The sequence below is a fragment of the Anomaloglossus baeobatrachus genome, chromosome 5 (genome assembly GCF_048569485.1).
Source record: "Anomaloglossus baeobatrachus isolate aAnoBae1 chromosome 5, aAnoBae1.hap1, whole genome shotgun sequence".
Taxonomy (NCBI): Eukaryota; Metazoa; Chordata; class Amphibia; order Anura; family Aromobatidae; genus Anomaloglossus; species Anomaloglossus baeobatrachus.
Window position 1 is genome coordinate 525509846 of NC_134357.1, and position 14034 is coordinate 525523879.

General features: G+C 49.3%; 1 protein-coding gene across 1 annotated transcript in view; it reads left to right on the plus strand.

Moving 5' to 3' along the window:
- Positions 1-14034, plus strand: part of LOC142312895 (uncharacterized) — a 77472-nt gene that overhangs the window by 15281 nt on the left and 48157 nt on the right. The window contains exons 4-7 of the mRNA XM_075351881.1: positions 3170-3316; positions 3446-3625; positions 3706-3829; positions 4010-4141. Coding sequence (XP_075207996.1) covers positions 3170-3316; positions 3446-3625; positions 3706-3829; positions 4010-4141 — 583 coding nt within the window. The remainder of the gene's footprint in view (positions 1-3169; positions 3317-3445; positions 3626-3705; positions 3830-4009; positions 4142-14034) is intronic.

Below are 14034 nucleotides of genomic sequence, written 5' to 3' on the forward strand. Positions count from 1 at the left end.
GTTTATGCCAGATTACATCGGATATAAGAAGACATCATCCAAGAGGACCGGATGGTGACCGGATCTGGTTTGCATCTTTTTAGGTTTAGGAAAGTAAAATTATATATTTTATATGATTATCAGTCACGGCCTACCATAACATGAATCCACATTATTATATTGTTGAACATACAACATGAATAATGCAAATTGATTATTATTCATCATTATTATTGATATCAATCCATTATCGCCAAATAAGGGAAAAAGATCTGTTATTTTAATGATGTATTAATTAATTTTCGGGGTTTCATTAATAATAATAATAATTAATAATTTACCCGCCTCAAGGGGGAATTATTAAAACATTAAACTTAATACATCTAGTTATCAAACATTTTATAATAGGACATATTATATATGTTCACAGTTCTGTTTATGTTGGAGGGCATAGCTTATTGATAAAGTTCTCATAAGGAATAAATATTAAGGTATCCGTATTGAATATACATAAGTGCTGACATAGTATGGTATATTTATCCATCTGGATCTTTCCAGCAAAAGGATTACATGATGTAACATGCGTTCAGCTGAAATACCCTGTATGGTTTGGACAGTTGTCATATAACACGCGGTGGGAGGGGGTGGCTGCTCGGACTCCTGCTCCGAGAGTCTCTCTCACACATGTCACCAGCCTGCTAGAAGCTGGATCCATCCCTCCATCCATCCATCCAGGCCTCAACGAAGTAACATGCTGTCATGCCTCCAGCATGAGCCCATTCAAGAACTCAAGAAAGATGAATGAAGATTTCTATTAATTAATATGGACTAATTGAATCTCTTTTACGTAAGCAACAAGAATATTATTTTTCCTTTCTGTAACTGATTCTGGCAACCATTTTTAAATAGATATAAAATACATTTATTTTTTTACATATTTTGAAGTCCATTATTCATGCGTCTTATCACGTATTTGAAAAAAATATATTTAAGAGTATATTTTTAACACTGGCCATATGAACCATGTTACCTATTACCCATCTTTCCCTAATCACAATAGATGCAAGCGGGCTGCGCCAGTACTAAATATGTGCTCCATGCAGGGACAGTGAGTATAGTATGCAAGGCCTAACAGCCGGGCCTCTTTATGTTAGACCTTGCATACTATACTCCCTGTCCCTGCATGGAGCACATATACAGTACTGGCGCAGCCCGCTTGCATCTATTGTGATGAGGCATAACTAATAGGCTGCATACCAGATACTGTGAACCTGCGTGTGTGAACAGTGACCTATGTGCAATTTTACCATCCTCCTTTGCACCTGTGATGTCTCAATTTAATGGAGGTCTTGCTGCATCCTGGCAGTGCATTAGTCTTTTTGGCCTTGGGCAGTTTACATCTTCTGCCATTAGTCTGTGAGTTTTTATTCATTATTAACAATTCGAAGTTTTGGAGCAATGAGCTGTTTGGGTGGAGGGGCAGGACTGTTGGTAGGGTCTTCATCTCTGCCATGGACCCTCAGCAGCCTCTGGTGTAAGTATCTTCTTACTGTTTAAAATTCAGCGCCAGTGCAATTCTTGCACAGATCGATCAGGTTGCAGGCGTCAGTAATATAGCACCGGTGTTGGTGCGTGCGCACATTAATCTCCCGGCTGTCTTCATGAAAGTGGTGCATGCGCAGATTAGAATCTTGGCTCATCTGCTGCGGCTATGTCCTAATGCTGTTGTATGGACTATTAGAGATTGGAGATCAGTTGCCATGTGGGATTGTAATAGCTTGCCCACCCTGCTGGATTTTACTCCAAGGAGTATTGTTGCATATTCCTTGGTGTTTGATTACCGGATGGCGCCCCAAATCTATTCTTTTTGTTGCGTCCACATTGCAGACTCTAAGGCACTATATCTATGTTTGGTGTTACCTTTTCACAGGCCCAATAAAGGGTTTTTTTTTTATTCTTCACTGGTCCAATGTCCCTGCCTGCTCTGTCACATAGGCGACACAGTTCCATCAACTTTCTTTCAAGATTCCGATCATATTTCACATCTTAGTTCTTGTTCTTAGACGTCCACACTCAGGCCGTGTACTCATTGACCTCTTTATACTTATGCAGTGTTTATCTGCTCTCTTGCCATCACTTCAGCGCTTCTTTCTGCCCTCAGACTGCTTCCTCGATGCTCCTCCACAGGCAGCCTCCTTGGTGCTTCATTCTGTCTTCAGGCCAACTCTTAGTTTCTCATCGGCGCTCCCTCTCTGCCCTCGGCGCTGTCTCCTTGGCCGGCTGTCTCCTCAGCGCTCCCTCTCTTTCCTCGGGCCGTCTCCTCGGCACTCCCTCTCTGCCCTCGGGCCATTTCCTCAGCGCTCCCTCTCTGCCCTCGGGCCGTCTCCTCGGCGCTCCCTCTCTGCCCTCGGGCGTTCCAGTTTGCTCTCAAGCAGTTTCACTGCTTCATGGCTCTCAGGCCATCTCCTCAGCACCTCTCTGCTTTCAAGTGCTCACATGAACGTTAATCTCTGAACTTCACCTGTCCTATGCTTCTACAACACCCAGTCCTCAGCACCATAACTCTTTATTATTTGGGTTCTGAGAGGGTAATAAATGTATTATCGTGATAATTGGGCCACTTTAAATTTTGACTTTATTTTTGTGTACCAAATTGAATCTATCTAAAATACATTTAAGGAGACTTGCTCTTGTCCAAAGTGAACCAATAAGGCTATGATGACATTGCACTATAGCCTACCGTCAGGGGCTATGCAAGGGTTTACGTTTCAAAGTCCTGGACGTTTTACCTGACAGAGCAATTAACTTTAGTAATTTGCTCTCTTGGACATAATTTTTGGCAATATCCGCGTATTTCAGGCAGGCACCACCATGCAGTCAACTACAATAGATTCCATTGGTCCTCTGTGATTTTTTTTATTACATTACTACAAATAAGTCAATTGTGGTCAATTGTGTGACTATTCCGACCCATGATGGACTAATGTGCTTATGTGCCATTCTTGTTGTCAACCCATTTGTGGCGAGAAATTGACCGCAGCATCTGAAGTCCCAGTTCATGACAAAAGAGAGACGACAATATCTACACTTTATTCTTCCTTATATGTTCATCTTATTATCTCCAGTAATTGTATTATTCTAACATGTTATTCCTTAGGATTTTACATCAACTCATCTTCTCTCCTTTCAGGTTCCTACAATATCGGATCCTCTCAGTGGAGATCTCTTTAAGATAATTTTCCTGATTGACTCATCAAGTATGCATAAAGACATGAAAAAAATAGCGGAGAGGATATTACACCTCACCCTAGAGATCCTCTTTCAGCTTACTGGAGAGGTGAGAGATTCTGATGACGTCACATTACATCATTCTTATCTATGGGAATAACAGATGGACAGAACTGGAGAGGTGAGGACTCTGAAAATGTCTGTAGTGAGATTTATTAATGTGTCTCTCCATAACCAGGATTACACAGTAGTGAAGAAGACCTCTAGTGAGCGCTGTCAGGACCTTGTGTCTGAGGGACCAGGAAGACCCCAGAGCCCAATCACGGGGCCTCCACCTCATCCCCTGATACATGAGGACATCAATGACCAGAAGATCCTAGAACTCACCTACAAGATGATTGAGCTGCTGACTGGAGAGGTGACACTGCTGGGAATGCTGGAACATTATACAGTAACGCTATGAAGGGATCAGGGGATGACGGTATAATTGTTTTTCAGGTTCCTATATTGTGTCAGGATGTCGCTGTCTATTTCTCCATGGAGGAGTGGGAGTATTTAGAAGGACACAAAGATCTGTACAAAGACGTCATGATGGAGGTTCCCGAGCCCCTCACATCAGTAGGTAACAGATCTGAATAAGCAAGACTTCTTTAATAATAATTGCTGTAATGAAACTAAGTTGGTGTAATTTTCACACACCCATATACTGTATGTAGTGAGTCTGTAAATATGATCATATAATTTTTCTCAGCCATTTTGCAGGCTTTTGGAATGGCTATAATAATAGTTTTTATTTCTATAGCGACAACATATTCTTCAGCACTTTACAATTCAGAGGAGACCAATACAGACGATATAAGAGTAACACATAATTCAACAGATACCAAAAGGAGAGAGGTTCCTGCTCGCAATCTTACAATCTATGAGGAAATAGGTAAGACACAAAAGTGAAATGGTAAAAGGTGTGGTTCAGCCATCAAGATAATAAATAGTGTATTCAAATAATGCTGCATGAACTGTTCACTAGCACAGAGTGTTATTAACTGCATGGACTGTGCGTAAACAGAAGATATGAAGGACCAGATGAGGACAAGATTAGATTAATTAGGTGTAATGCCCATATATTACTCTCACCTCTCCTCGATGTCCTGTCCCCGTTCTCCAGCGGGGATGCCGATATAGGTGTTACATCAGGTATAATCGTGGGATAGTGTAAAAAAAATGCATATTTAAAACTGGGATTACTGGGAATTGTCTGGAGTAGTGCATTCCAAAGAACTAGGGCAGCACGAGAGAAGTCTTTGAAATAGCAGTGGAAGGTTCAGATTAATAAGGTTGTTAGTCTTAGGCAATTCGTGAAACAGAGAGAGCGGTAGACAAAGATGAGACAGGAGATGTAGGGAGGTGCAGAACTGTATAGAGCTTAATGGGTGAGAGTAATAACGTAAGGGGAAATAAGATATATTTAGCAGCGCAGTTCTGGTTGATAGATGTTCAGATGTTTTATTAAGAAATATATGTAAAATGGCATGTTTGAAGCCGGAGAGCAAGATACCGGATGAAAGGGAGAGGTTAAATATTTTAGCTAGGTGGGTGGTGACAGCCAGAGAGAAGGACTGGAAGAGATGAAAGGCAGTGGCGTAACTAGAGGTCGATGGGCCTCTTTGAAAAAAAGTTGGACCTGGTCCCCCCCACATGTTGGTCAGATTTAAATCCTATCAAGACATACAAGTTGTGCTCCACCCCCATTATGTAGTAATGTCCCCTATCCTGTTCTAATGTACCCCAGATTGGGCTCCTTCCTGGTATATATGTCCCCTATTTTGGTATATATGTGCATTTATTGGTATATACTGTCCCCCTTCTTTGCCCATATTGGGATACTCTGTCCCCTCCTGGTATATATACTGTCCCCCTCCAGGGCCCATCCTGGTATATACTGTTTCCCTCTTGGTATATACTGCCCCCCTCCTGGAATATACTCTCTCTCTCCTAGTATTTACTGTCTCACTCCTGGGGCCCTCCTGCTATATACTGTCTCCCTCCTGGTATATATTGTCCCACTCCTGGGGCCCTCCTGGTATATACTGTCCCCCTCCTGGTAAATATGTCTCTGTTCTAACGCAAAAAAAACCAAAACATTGTAGTCCCCCTCCCTGGCTCCCATGTCATGTGTTGTCCTCCTGTGTAGCCAGTGATCAGAAGCCGGCAGCTTTCATTGCGTCCGTGCTAAGGCAATGCATGACTTCATTGTCATATGCCGCCCTCAGTCACTGGAACTCCGATAAAAGCTGCTGGCTTCTGTTTTCTCAGAAGTGTGCATTTCAGCTGGATCTACACTCTCGGATGTAGATCCAGCTTGGGCCGGCGGGCCCCCTGGATCCCCGGGCCTGGTCGAATTCGTGATCCCTATGACCGCGATTGTTCTGCCCCTGGTGGGAGGAAATAATCTGGTGCAGGGTGTAAGGCAAAAGGAAGTGAGGAGCTAGGAAACTTCTTCTGTGACTAGTTCAACACAATAAGTTAGGTTGATGAAATGTAGGAATGACGAGAATGCCTGATATTAGAGAATTGGGAGAAAATTTCCTGTCAGATATGGTCTAATTTTTTTTCAATTAACACTAGAAGTCATAAATAGCAGAGCAGGAGTATATCAATTGTGGTAACAGTTAAAATGTAACCTTTAATAATAAATATCTAAAAGAAAGGACCACACAACATAAACATAAACGGTTGTAAAACCAACCCAAAAAGGAGCAGATTTTAAGCTCCAGTTATTGTCAATAGAGGACAAAACTCCACATGAGGACCACAACAGAGGGGATTAACCTCCACCGTGGTAGTAGTTATGACAACATAAAACAGGTTGTCAGACACACTTGTTCAGCAAGGTCAAGTAAATACAACTTACTATCTTAATAATAGAAAAGAGGGAGGTCTTGGAGCATCTAAGGTCAGACTGTTACCAATTGAGGGGTAGTGTGTGGCTAATTTTTGCCCCCCCCCTCTATATATTGGATAACCCTCTTTTCTATTATTAAGATTGTAGTAAGTTGTATTTACTTGACCTTGCTGAACAAGTGTGTCTGACAACCTGTTTTATGTTGTCATAGCTACTACCACGGTGCAGGTTAATCCCCTCTGTTGTGGTCCTCATGTGGAGTTTTGTCCTCTATTGACAATAACTGGAGCTTAAAATCTGCTCCTTTTTGGGTTGGTTTTACAACCGTTTATGTTTATGTTTATGTTGTGTGGTCCTTTCTTTTAGATATTATTAAAGGTTACATTTTAACTGTTACCACAATTGATATACTCCTGCTCTGCTATTTATGGTGAATTGGTGGAGCATACGACACTTACCGTATTTTTCGCTTTATAAGACGCACTTTTCCTCCCCAAATTTTGGGAGGAAAATGGGGGGTGCGTCTTATAAAGTGGTACCGGGGGGGGGGGGGGGTTCCTGTCTGAGGCGATCGGGCGGCCGGGTGCCTGTGGCTGCATGCAAGCGGCCGGGTACCTGTACATGCGTGCAGCGGCAGCCGGGTATCCGTGGCTGTGTGCGGGCGGCAGCGGGTGCTGTGTGGGGTCGGCAGCCGGGTACCTGTGCTTGCATGCGGTGGCATACGGGTACCCATGGCTGTGTGCGGGCGGCAGCCGGGTGCTGTGTGCGAGCGGCAGTCGGGTGCCCGTGCGGGCGGCAGCCGGCTGCCGCCCTCACACAGGTACCCGGCTGCCGCCCTCACACAGTCACCCAGCTGCCGCCCGCACACAGCCATGGGTACCCGGCTGTCACCGTACGCAAGCACAGGTACCCGGCGGCTTGTACGCAGGGTGGGCGGGCAGCCTGCTGGCTGCCACTCTGTGCATGCGGGGCGGGCGGCTGTGCAGCTTACCAGTTGTCCGCGGTCCCACTTTCAAATGATGGCGCCGGTGGAGCTCTTGGATGAGAGCTCCATTTGCGCATGCACTGCTCCGGGAGTCAGCGCGTGCGCAGATGGAGCCCTTGGATGAGAGCTCCATCTGCGCATGCGTCGCTCTGGGCGCCATTACTTGAATCGGGACCGCGGACACACTCCACCACTGAGCCGTCGCCGCCACTCCCACCACTGAGCCGTCGCCGCCACTGCCACCACTGAACCGGGACCACGGACACACTCCACCACTGAGCAGTCCCTGCCGCTGCCACCACTGAGCAGTTGCCGCCGCTCCCACCACTGAGCCGTCGCCGCCACTCCCACCACTGAGCCGTCGCCGCCGCTCCCACCACTGAGCCGTCGCCGCTGCTCCCACCACTGAGCCGTCACCGCCGCTGCCACCACTGAACCGGGACCGCGGACACACTCCACCACTGAGCAGTCCCTGCCGCTGCCACCACTGAGCAGTAGCCGCCACTCCCACCACTGAGCCGTCGCCGCCACTCCCACCACTGAGCCGTCGCTGCCACCACTGAACCGGGACCGCGGACACTCACTGCACCGGCCTGCTGCACGGCTCACCCGCCACGGCTGCTGCCGCCACCACGGACCCCACGGATCCTGCCACCGCGGAAGCCACCGCGCCTGCAACCACGGACGCCACGGCACCTGCAACCACGGACCCCGCTGCCACTGACCTGCCTCGCCTGCCAGCACAACCTGTGCCTCCTGTGACCCCGCTTCACCACCACTGCTGCCCCCCTCCGGTAAGAGAACACTGGAGTATAAAGCCTGCTTTACACGGTACGACCGATTGTGCGATTTCACAATCGATCGTACCCGCCCCCGTCCTTTTTGCGTCACGGGCAAATCGCTGCCCGTGTCGCACAAAGTTAGTAAACCCCGTCACACATACTTACCTCTCATGCGACCTCGCTGTGGGCGGCGAACGTCCACTTCCTGGAGTGGGAGGGACGTTCGGCATCACAGCGACGTCACACGGGCGCCGGCCAATAGAAGCGGAGGGGCGGAGATGAGCGGGACGTAAACATCCCGCCCACCTCCTTCCTTCCACATAGAGACGGCGGCGGCCACGGGAGGCAGGTGAGCTGCTCATCGTTCCCGTGGTATCACACGGAGCGACGTGTGCTACCACGGAAACGATGGTCAACTAAAGTAAACGATATTATGGAACCTAACGAGCAGTACCCGACTCACGATTTGTGAGCGATACTGCGTCGCTAGGAGGTGTCACACAGGCCGGCATCGCCAGCGATGCCGGATGTGCGTCACAAAAACCGTGACCCCGACGATCTATCGCACGATAGATTGCCTGGTGTAAAGCAGCCTTTAGACGGACCCCATTTTTCTTTTTTTTACTTTTTTTATGTCTAAGTTTGGGGTGCGTCTTATATTCCGGTGCGTCTTATAAAGCGAAAAATACGGTATTTCTTTTAACACTAGAAGTCCCAGAAATTTCGAGCTCCCCCCTGAAGTTCCGAAAGAGGGTCAAATGACCCTTAGTCCAAGCTGAATAGAACTAACTAGAAACTAAAAGGCTAAAATGAAAAACAACAACATCCTGTGGTGCGACAGTAATGGCCTTAATTACAGAACAAAAGACGGTGAGTATAGGATGTTAGTTAAAATCCTTCAGGTCATTCGACCCGTCTCTGGGTTCCAAAGGTAGAAATGTTAAATGACATTTAAGTCTTCTAGTGTCATTGGCCAGATTATGAGCTCTGAGGTGGTAATTGCACTATAGGCCTGAGGAAATAATGAAAAGTGTCAGTGTCATGGTTTAATGTCACAGCATAAAGAACTACAGTATGTGATCGTATGTACAGTGCTGATGAGCGAGTATTACCATGCTCGGTACTCGTAATGAGCAGTTGGATGGTCTGATGGTCGGAAGTCGAATATAATGGAACTCACTGGGGAACTCAAGTTGTGTATATTAGCACACGCAGTTTTAATGGGTTTTGGTTTTTTTTCTTTTGCAGAGGGGAAAAAAAAACCCTAAGCAAACCTGTAGATAAAAAATTAATAATCAAGGAATCCATACTTTTGTTTCACATGGCGACATGGCCGTTTATTCTGCCAGCAGCACGGGTGTCACACCGACCGCAACACTGATGTGATCCGTGTGACACGTACCAGAGAAAACACCTGTTCCTTAAAAAAATAAAAATTTTTATACTTACCTGTCTCCAGCGCTCCTGTTGCTTCCGGGTCCCACTCATTATGCTCATGCACATTCACTGCGCTGACCGTGGACCCAGAAGTACTGTAACAGCAGCACCGGAGACAGGTACAAGTTCATGCTGTTCATGTGCTATCCGGGTAGAAGACACACACACGGACACACGGATGGACTTATGTACCTTCCCCACGAACCATCACACACGTGTGTTCAATGCACGGACGTGTGAAAAAGGCCTTAAAGTGCATATGGCAGTCAGCGAGTATATGAGAAAGACGCCACGTAGTAGGACAGCCTTATGAGCATTTTACTCTACAATAGAGGTGATAAGCAGACTGAAACAAGAACCTAGGAAGATGCCAGGCTAGAAGTGAAAAACTGCAGAAGAACTGTCTGGTGGCCTAACTTCATGGTCTACCAGGTATTGTTTTCAAATTCAGGCTACGTTCACAGAACCACATTTAGAAACTGAAAGACCAAATTTGGGAGGAAAATGAGGGCTGCGTCTTATAATACGAATGTAGCTTACCGGGAGGTGGAAAATGGGCGCTGTGTTGGCTGCGGGGCCTGTGTTGGCTGCGGGGCCGGTGTTGGCTGCGGGGCTGTGTTGGCTGCGGGGGCTGTGTTGGCTGCGGGGGCTGTGTTGGCTGTGGGGGCTGTGTTGGCTGCGGGGGCTGTGCTGGCTTCGGGGGCTGTGCTGGCTGCTGTGTGGAGCAGGGCTGTGTGGTGGCTGTCCCAGATTCTCTGTGAGCAATACTAGCTTCAAATAATGGCACCTGGATTCAGCGCATGCGCAGATGGAGCTCTCGGCTCAAGATCTTATCTGCGCAAGCGCCATCTCCGGACCATTTATCTCCCAGCAGCGAACTTAAGGGAAATAGCGCCTGAAGGTGGTGCATATGCAGATCAGCTTGTCATTGAGCCAAGAGCTCAATCTGCGCACGGGCCGACTCTGGGCACCATTTCTTTAAAGCCCGCAATGCCGACAGAGCATCTGGGACACCCGCCGCAGCGCCTACATGTCCCTACTCCAGCACCGCACCCGCCTCTTGTGACCACGCTCCACCACTGCTGCCACCTCCCAGTGGCGTAGCTACTGCTTTTGCTGCCCGGGGCGGACGTCAAATTTGCCGCCCCCCTCCGTTGGCCGTTGATAATCCAGAAATTTTCAAAAATTTGGAAAACCATCAAAATATTTATTTTTCATGGAACTACAATCAAAGATCTAATTGTAGACTGCTGCTATTAGTCCTAGACTTTCAACTTTTTACACACATGTAGGCCTATTATACACACACAGCTCTGCTGCATACATACAGACACACACAGCTCTGCTGCATACATACAGACACAACTGCATACATAAGGACAGACACAACTCTGGAGCATACATACAGACACACAACTCTGCAGCATACATACAGACACACACACAGCTCTGCTGCATACAGACACACACAACTGCATACATAAGGACAGACACAACTCTGCAGCATACATACAGACACACAACTCTGCAGCATACATACAGACACACAACTCTGCAGCATACATACACACACAACTCTGCAGCTGCTGCATACATACAGACACACAACTCTGTAGCTGCTGCATACATGAATACATACAGACACACACAACTATGCTGCATACATACAGACACACAACTCTGCTGCATACAGACACAACTGCATACAGACAGACACAAAACTCTGCAGCATACATACAGGCACACACAACTCTGTAGCTGCTGCATACATGCATACAGACACAACTCTGCTACATACAGACAGACACAGCTCTACTGCATACATACACACAACTCTGCTGCACATATAGACACACACGCGGCGTTTGGGGGCCCGCACATGCGGCTGCTGCAGAGCTGATCCTGCACCAAGCACAGGGCAGATGTAGCAGAGCTGAGCCTGCACCAAGCACAGGGTAGATGTAGCGGAACTGAGCCTGCACCAAGCACAGGGCAGATGTAGCGAAGCTGAGCCTGCACCAAGCACAGGGCAGATGTAGCGGAGCTGAGCCTGCACTAAGCACAGGGCAGATGTAGCGGAGCTGAGCCTGCACCAAGCACAGTGCAGATGTAGCGGAGCTGAGCCTGCACCAAGCACAGGGCAGATGTAGCGGAGCTGAGCCTGCACCAAGCACAGGGCAGATGTAGCGGAGCTGAGCCTGCACCAAGCACAGGGCAGATGTAGCGGAGCTGAGCCTGCACCAAGCACAGGGCAGATGTAGCAGAGCTGAGCCTGCACCAGACACAGGGCAGATGTAGCAGAGCTGAGCCTGCACCAGACACAGGGCAGATGTAGCAGAGCTGAGCCTGCACCAGACACAGGGCAGATGTAGCAGAGCTGAGCCTGCACCAGACACAGGGCAGATGTAGCAGAGCTGAGCCTGCACCAGACAAAGGGCAGATGTAGCAGAGCTGAGCCTGCACCAGACACAGGGCAGATGTAGCGGAGCTGAGCCTGCACCAAGCACAGGGCAGATGTAGCGGAGCTGAGCCTGCACCAAGCACAGGGCAGATGTAGCGGAGCTTAGCCTGCACCAAGCACAGGGCAGATGTAGCGGAGCTGAGCCTGCACCAAGCACAGGGCAGATGTAGCGGAGCTGAGCCTGCACCAAGCACAGGGCAGATGTAGCGGAGCTGAGCCTGCACCAAGCACAGGGCAGATGTAGCAGAGCTGAGCCTGCACCAGACACAGGGCAGATGTAGCAGAGCTGAGCCTGCACCAGACACAGGGCAGATGTAGCAGAGCTGAGCCTGCACCAGACACAGGGCAGATGTAGCAGAGCTGAGCCTGCACCAGACACAGGGCAGATGTAGCAGAGCTGAGCCTGCACCAGACACAGGGCAGATGTAGCAGAGCTGAGCCTGCACCAGACACAGGGCAGATGTAGCAGAGCTGAGCCTGCACCAGACACAGGGCAGATGTAGCAGAGCTGAGCCTGCACCAGACAAAGGGCAGATGTAGCAGAGCTGAGCCTGCACCAGACACAGGGCAGATGTAGCAGAGCTGAGCCTGCATCAGACACAGGGCAGATGTAGCAGAGCTGAGCCTGCACCAGACACAGGGCAGATGTAGCAGAGCTGAGCCTGCACCAGACACAGGGCAGATGTAGCAGAGCTGAGCCTGCACCAGACACAGGGCAGATGTAGCAGAGATGAGCCTGCACCAGACACAGGGCAGATGTAGCAGAGCTGAGCCTGCACCAGACACAGGGCAGATGTAGCAGAGCTGAGGCTGCACCAGACACAGGGCAGATTTAGCAGAGCTGAGCCTGCACCAGACACAGGGCAGATGTAGCAGAGCTGAGCCTGCACCAGACACAGGGCAGATGTAGCAGAGCTGAGCCTGCACCAGACACAGGGCAGATGTAGCAGAGCTGAGCCTGCACCAGACACAGGGCAGATGTAGCAGAGCTGAGCCTGCACCAGACACAGGGCAGATGTAGCAGAGCTGAGGCTGCACCAGACACAGGGCAGATGTAGCAGAGCTGAGGCTGCACCAAGCACAGGGCAGATGTAGCGGAGCTGAGCCTGCACCAAGCACAGGGCAGATGTAGTGGAGCTGAGCCTGCACCAAGCATAGGGCAGATGTAGCAGAGCTGAGCCTACACCAAGCATAGGGCAGATGTAGCAGAGCTGAGCCTGCACCGACACACGCGGCTCCTGGGGGCCCGCACACGCAGCTCCTGAGGTGGGGAAAGCCCATGCAGCTCACTGGGGCCCATAAACCGGGTGGCTGTGAGGGAGTATACAGGTCGAGGAGGGGAGGGGGGTAGCACTTACCGCTCGGACACGGATGAGAGGGGGCCCACACAGCGCCGGAGGCCAGCGCTCTGCTGGGGTTGCTGGCTGGCACTCCATCTCTGTGGGACAGAGCAGGATGCCGGGCGGTAGCTCCGCTCACAGATGAAGCTCAATCCAGCAGGACACTGTGGTCTGCATGCCTTAAAGAGACAGCAGCCACAGTTTCCTGCTGAGGACTCGGGTCCCCGGAACTCGGCCCGGGGGCAGCAGAACTGAAGGCGAGTGGCTAAAATGCCACCCCCTGACATGTGCCACCCGGGGAGGACCGCCCCCTCCGCCCCCCCCTTTGCTACGCCACTGCCACCTCCTTTCCGGTAGGACACCATTATTATTATTATTTATTATTATAGCGCCATCAATTCCATGGCGCTTTACATGTGAAAGGGGTGTACATAATAGGGACAAGTACAATAATCATAAACAATACAAGGCACAGACAGGTACAGGAGGAGAGAGGTCCCTACCCGCGAGGGCTCACAGTCTACAAGGGATAGGTGAGGATACAGTAGGTTAGGGTAGAGCCGATTGTGCATCGCTGTATCAGACTGAGGGTTACGGCAGGTTGTAGGCTTTTCGGAAGAGGTGGGTCTTCAGGTTCCTTTTGAAGCTTGCCAAGGTAGGCGAGAGTCTGATGTGTTGTGGCAGAGCATTCCAGAGTGTGGGGGAGGCACGGGAGAAATCTTGGATGCGATAGTGGGAAGAGGAGATGAGAGGGGAGTACAGAAGGAGATCTTGTGAGGATCGAAGGTTACGTGCAGGTAAGTACCGGGAGACTAGGTCACAGATGTAGGGAGGAGACAGGTTGTGGATGGCTTTGTATGTCATGGTTAGTGTTTTGAACTGGAGTCGTTGGGCAATGGGAAGCCAGTGAAGGGATTGGC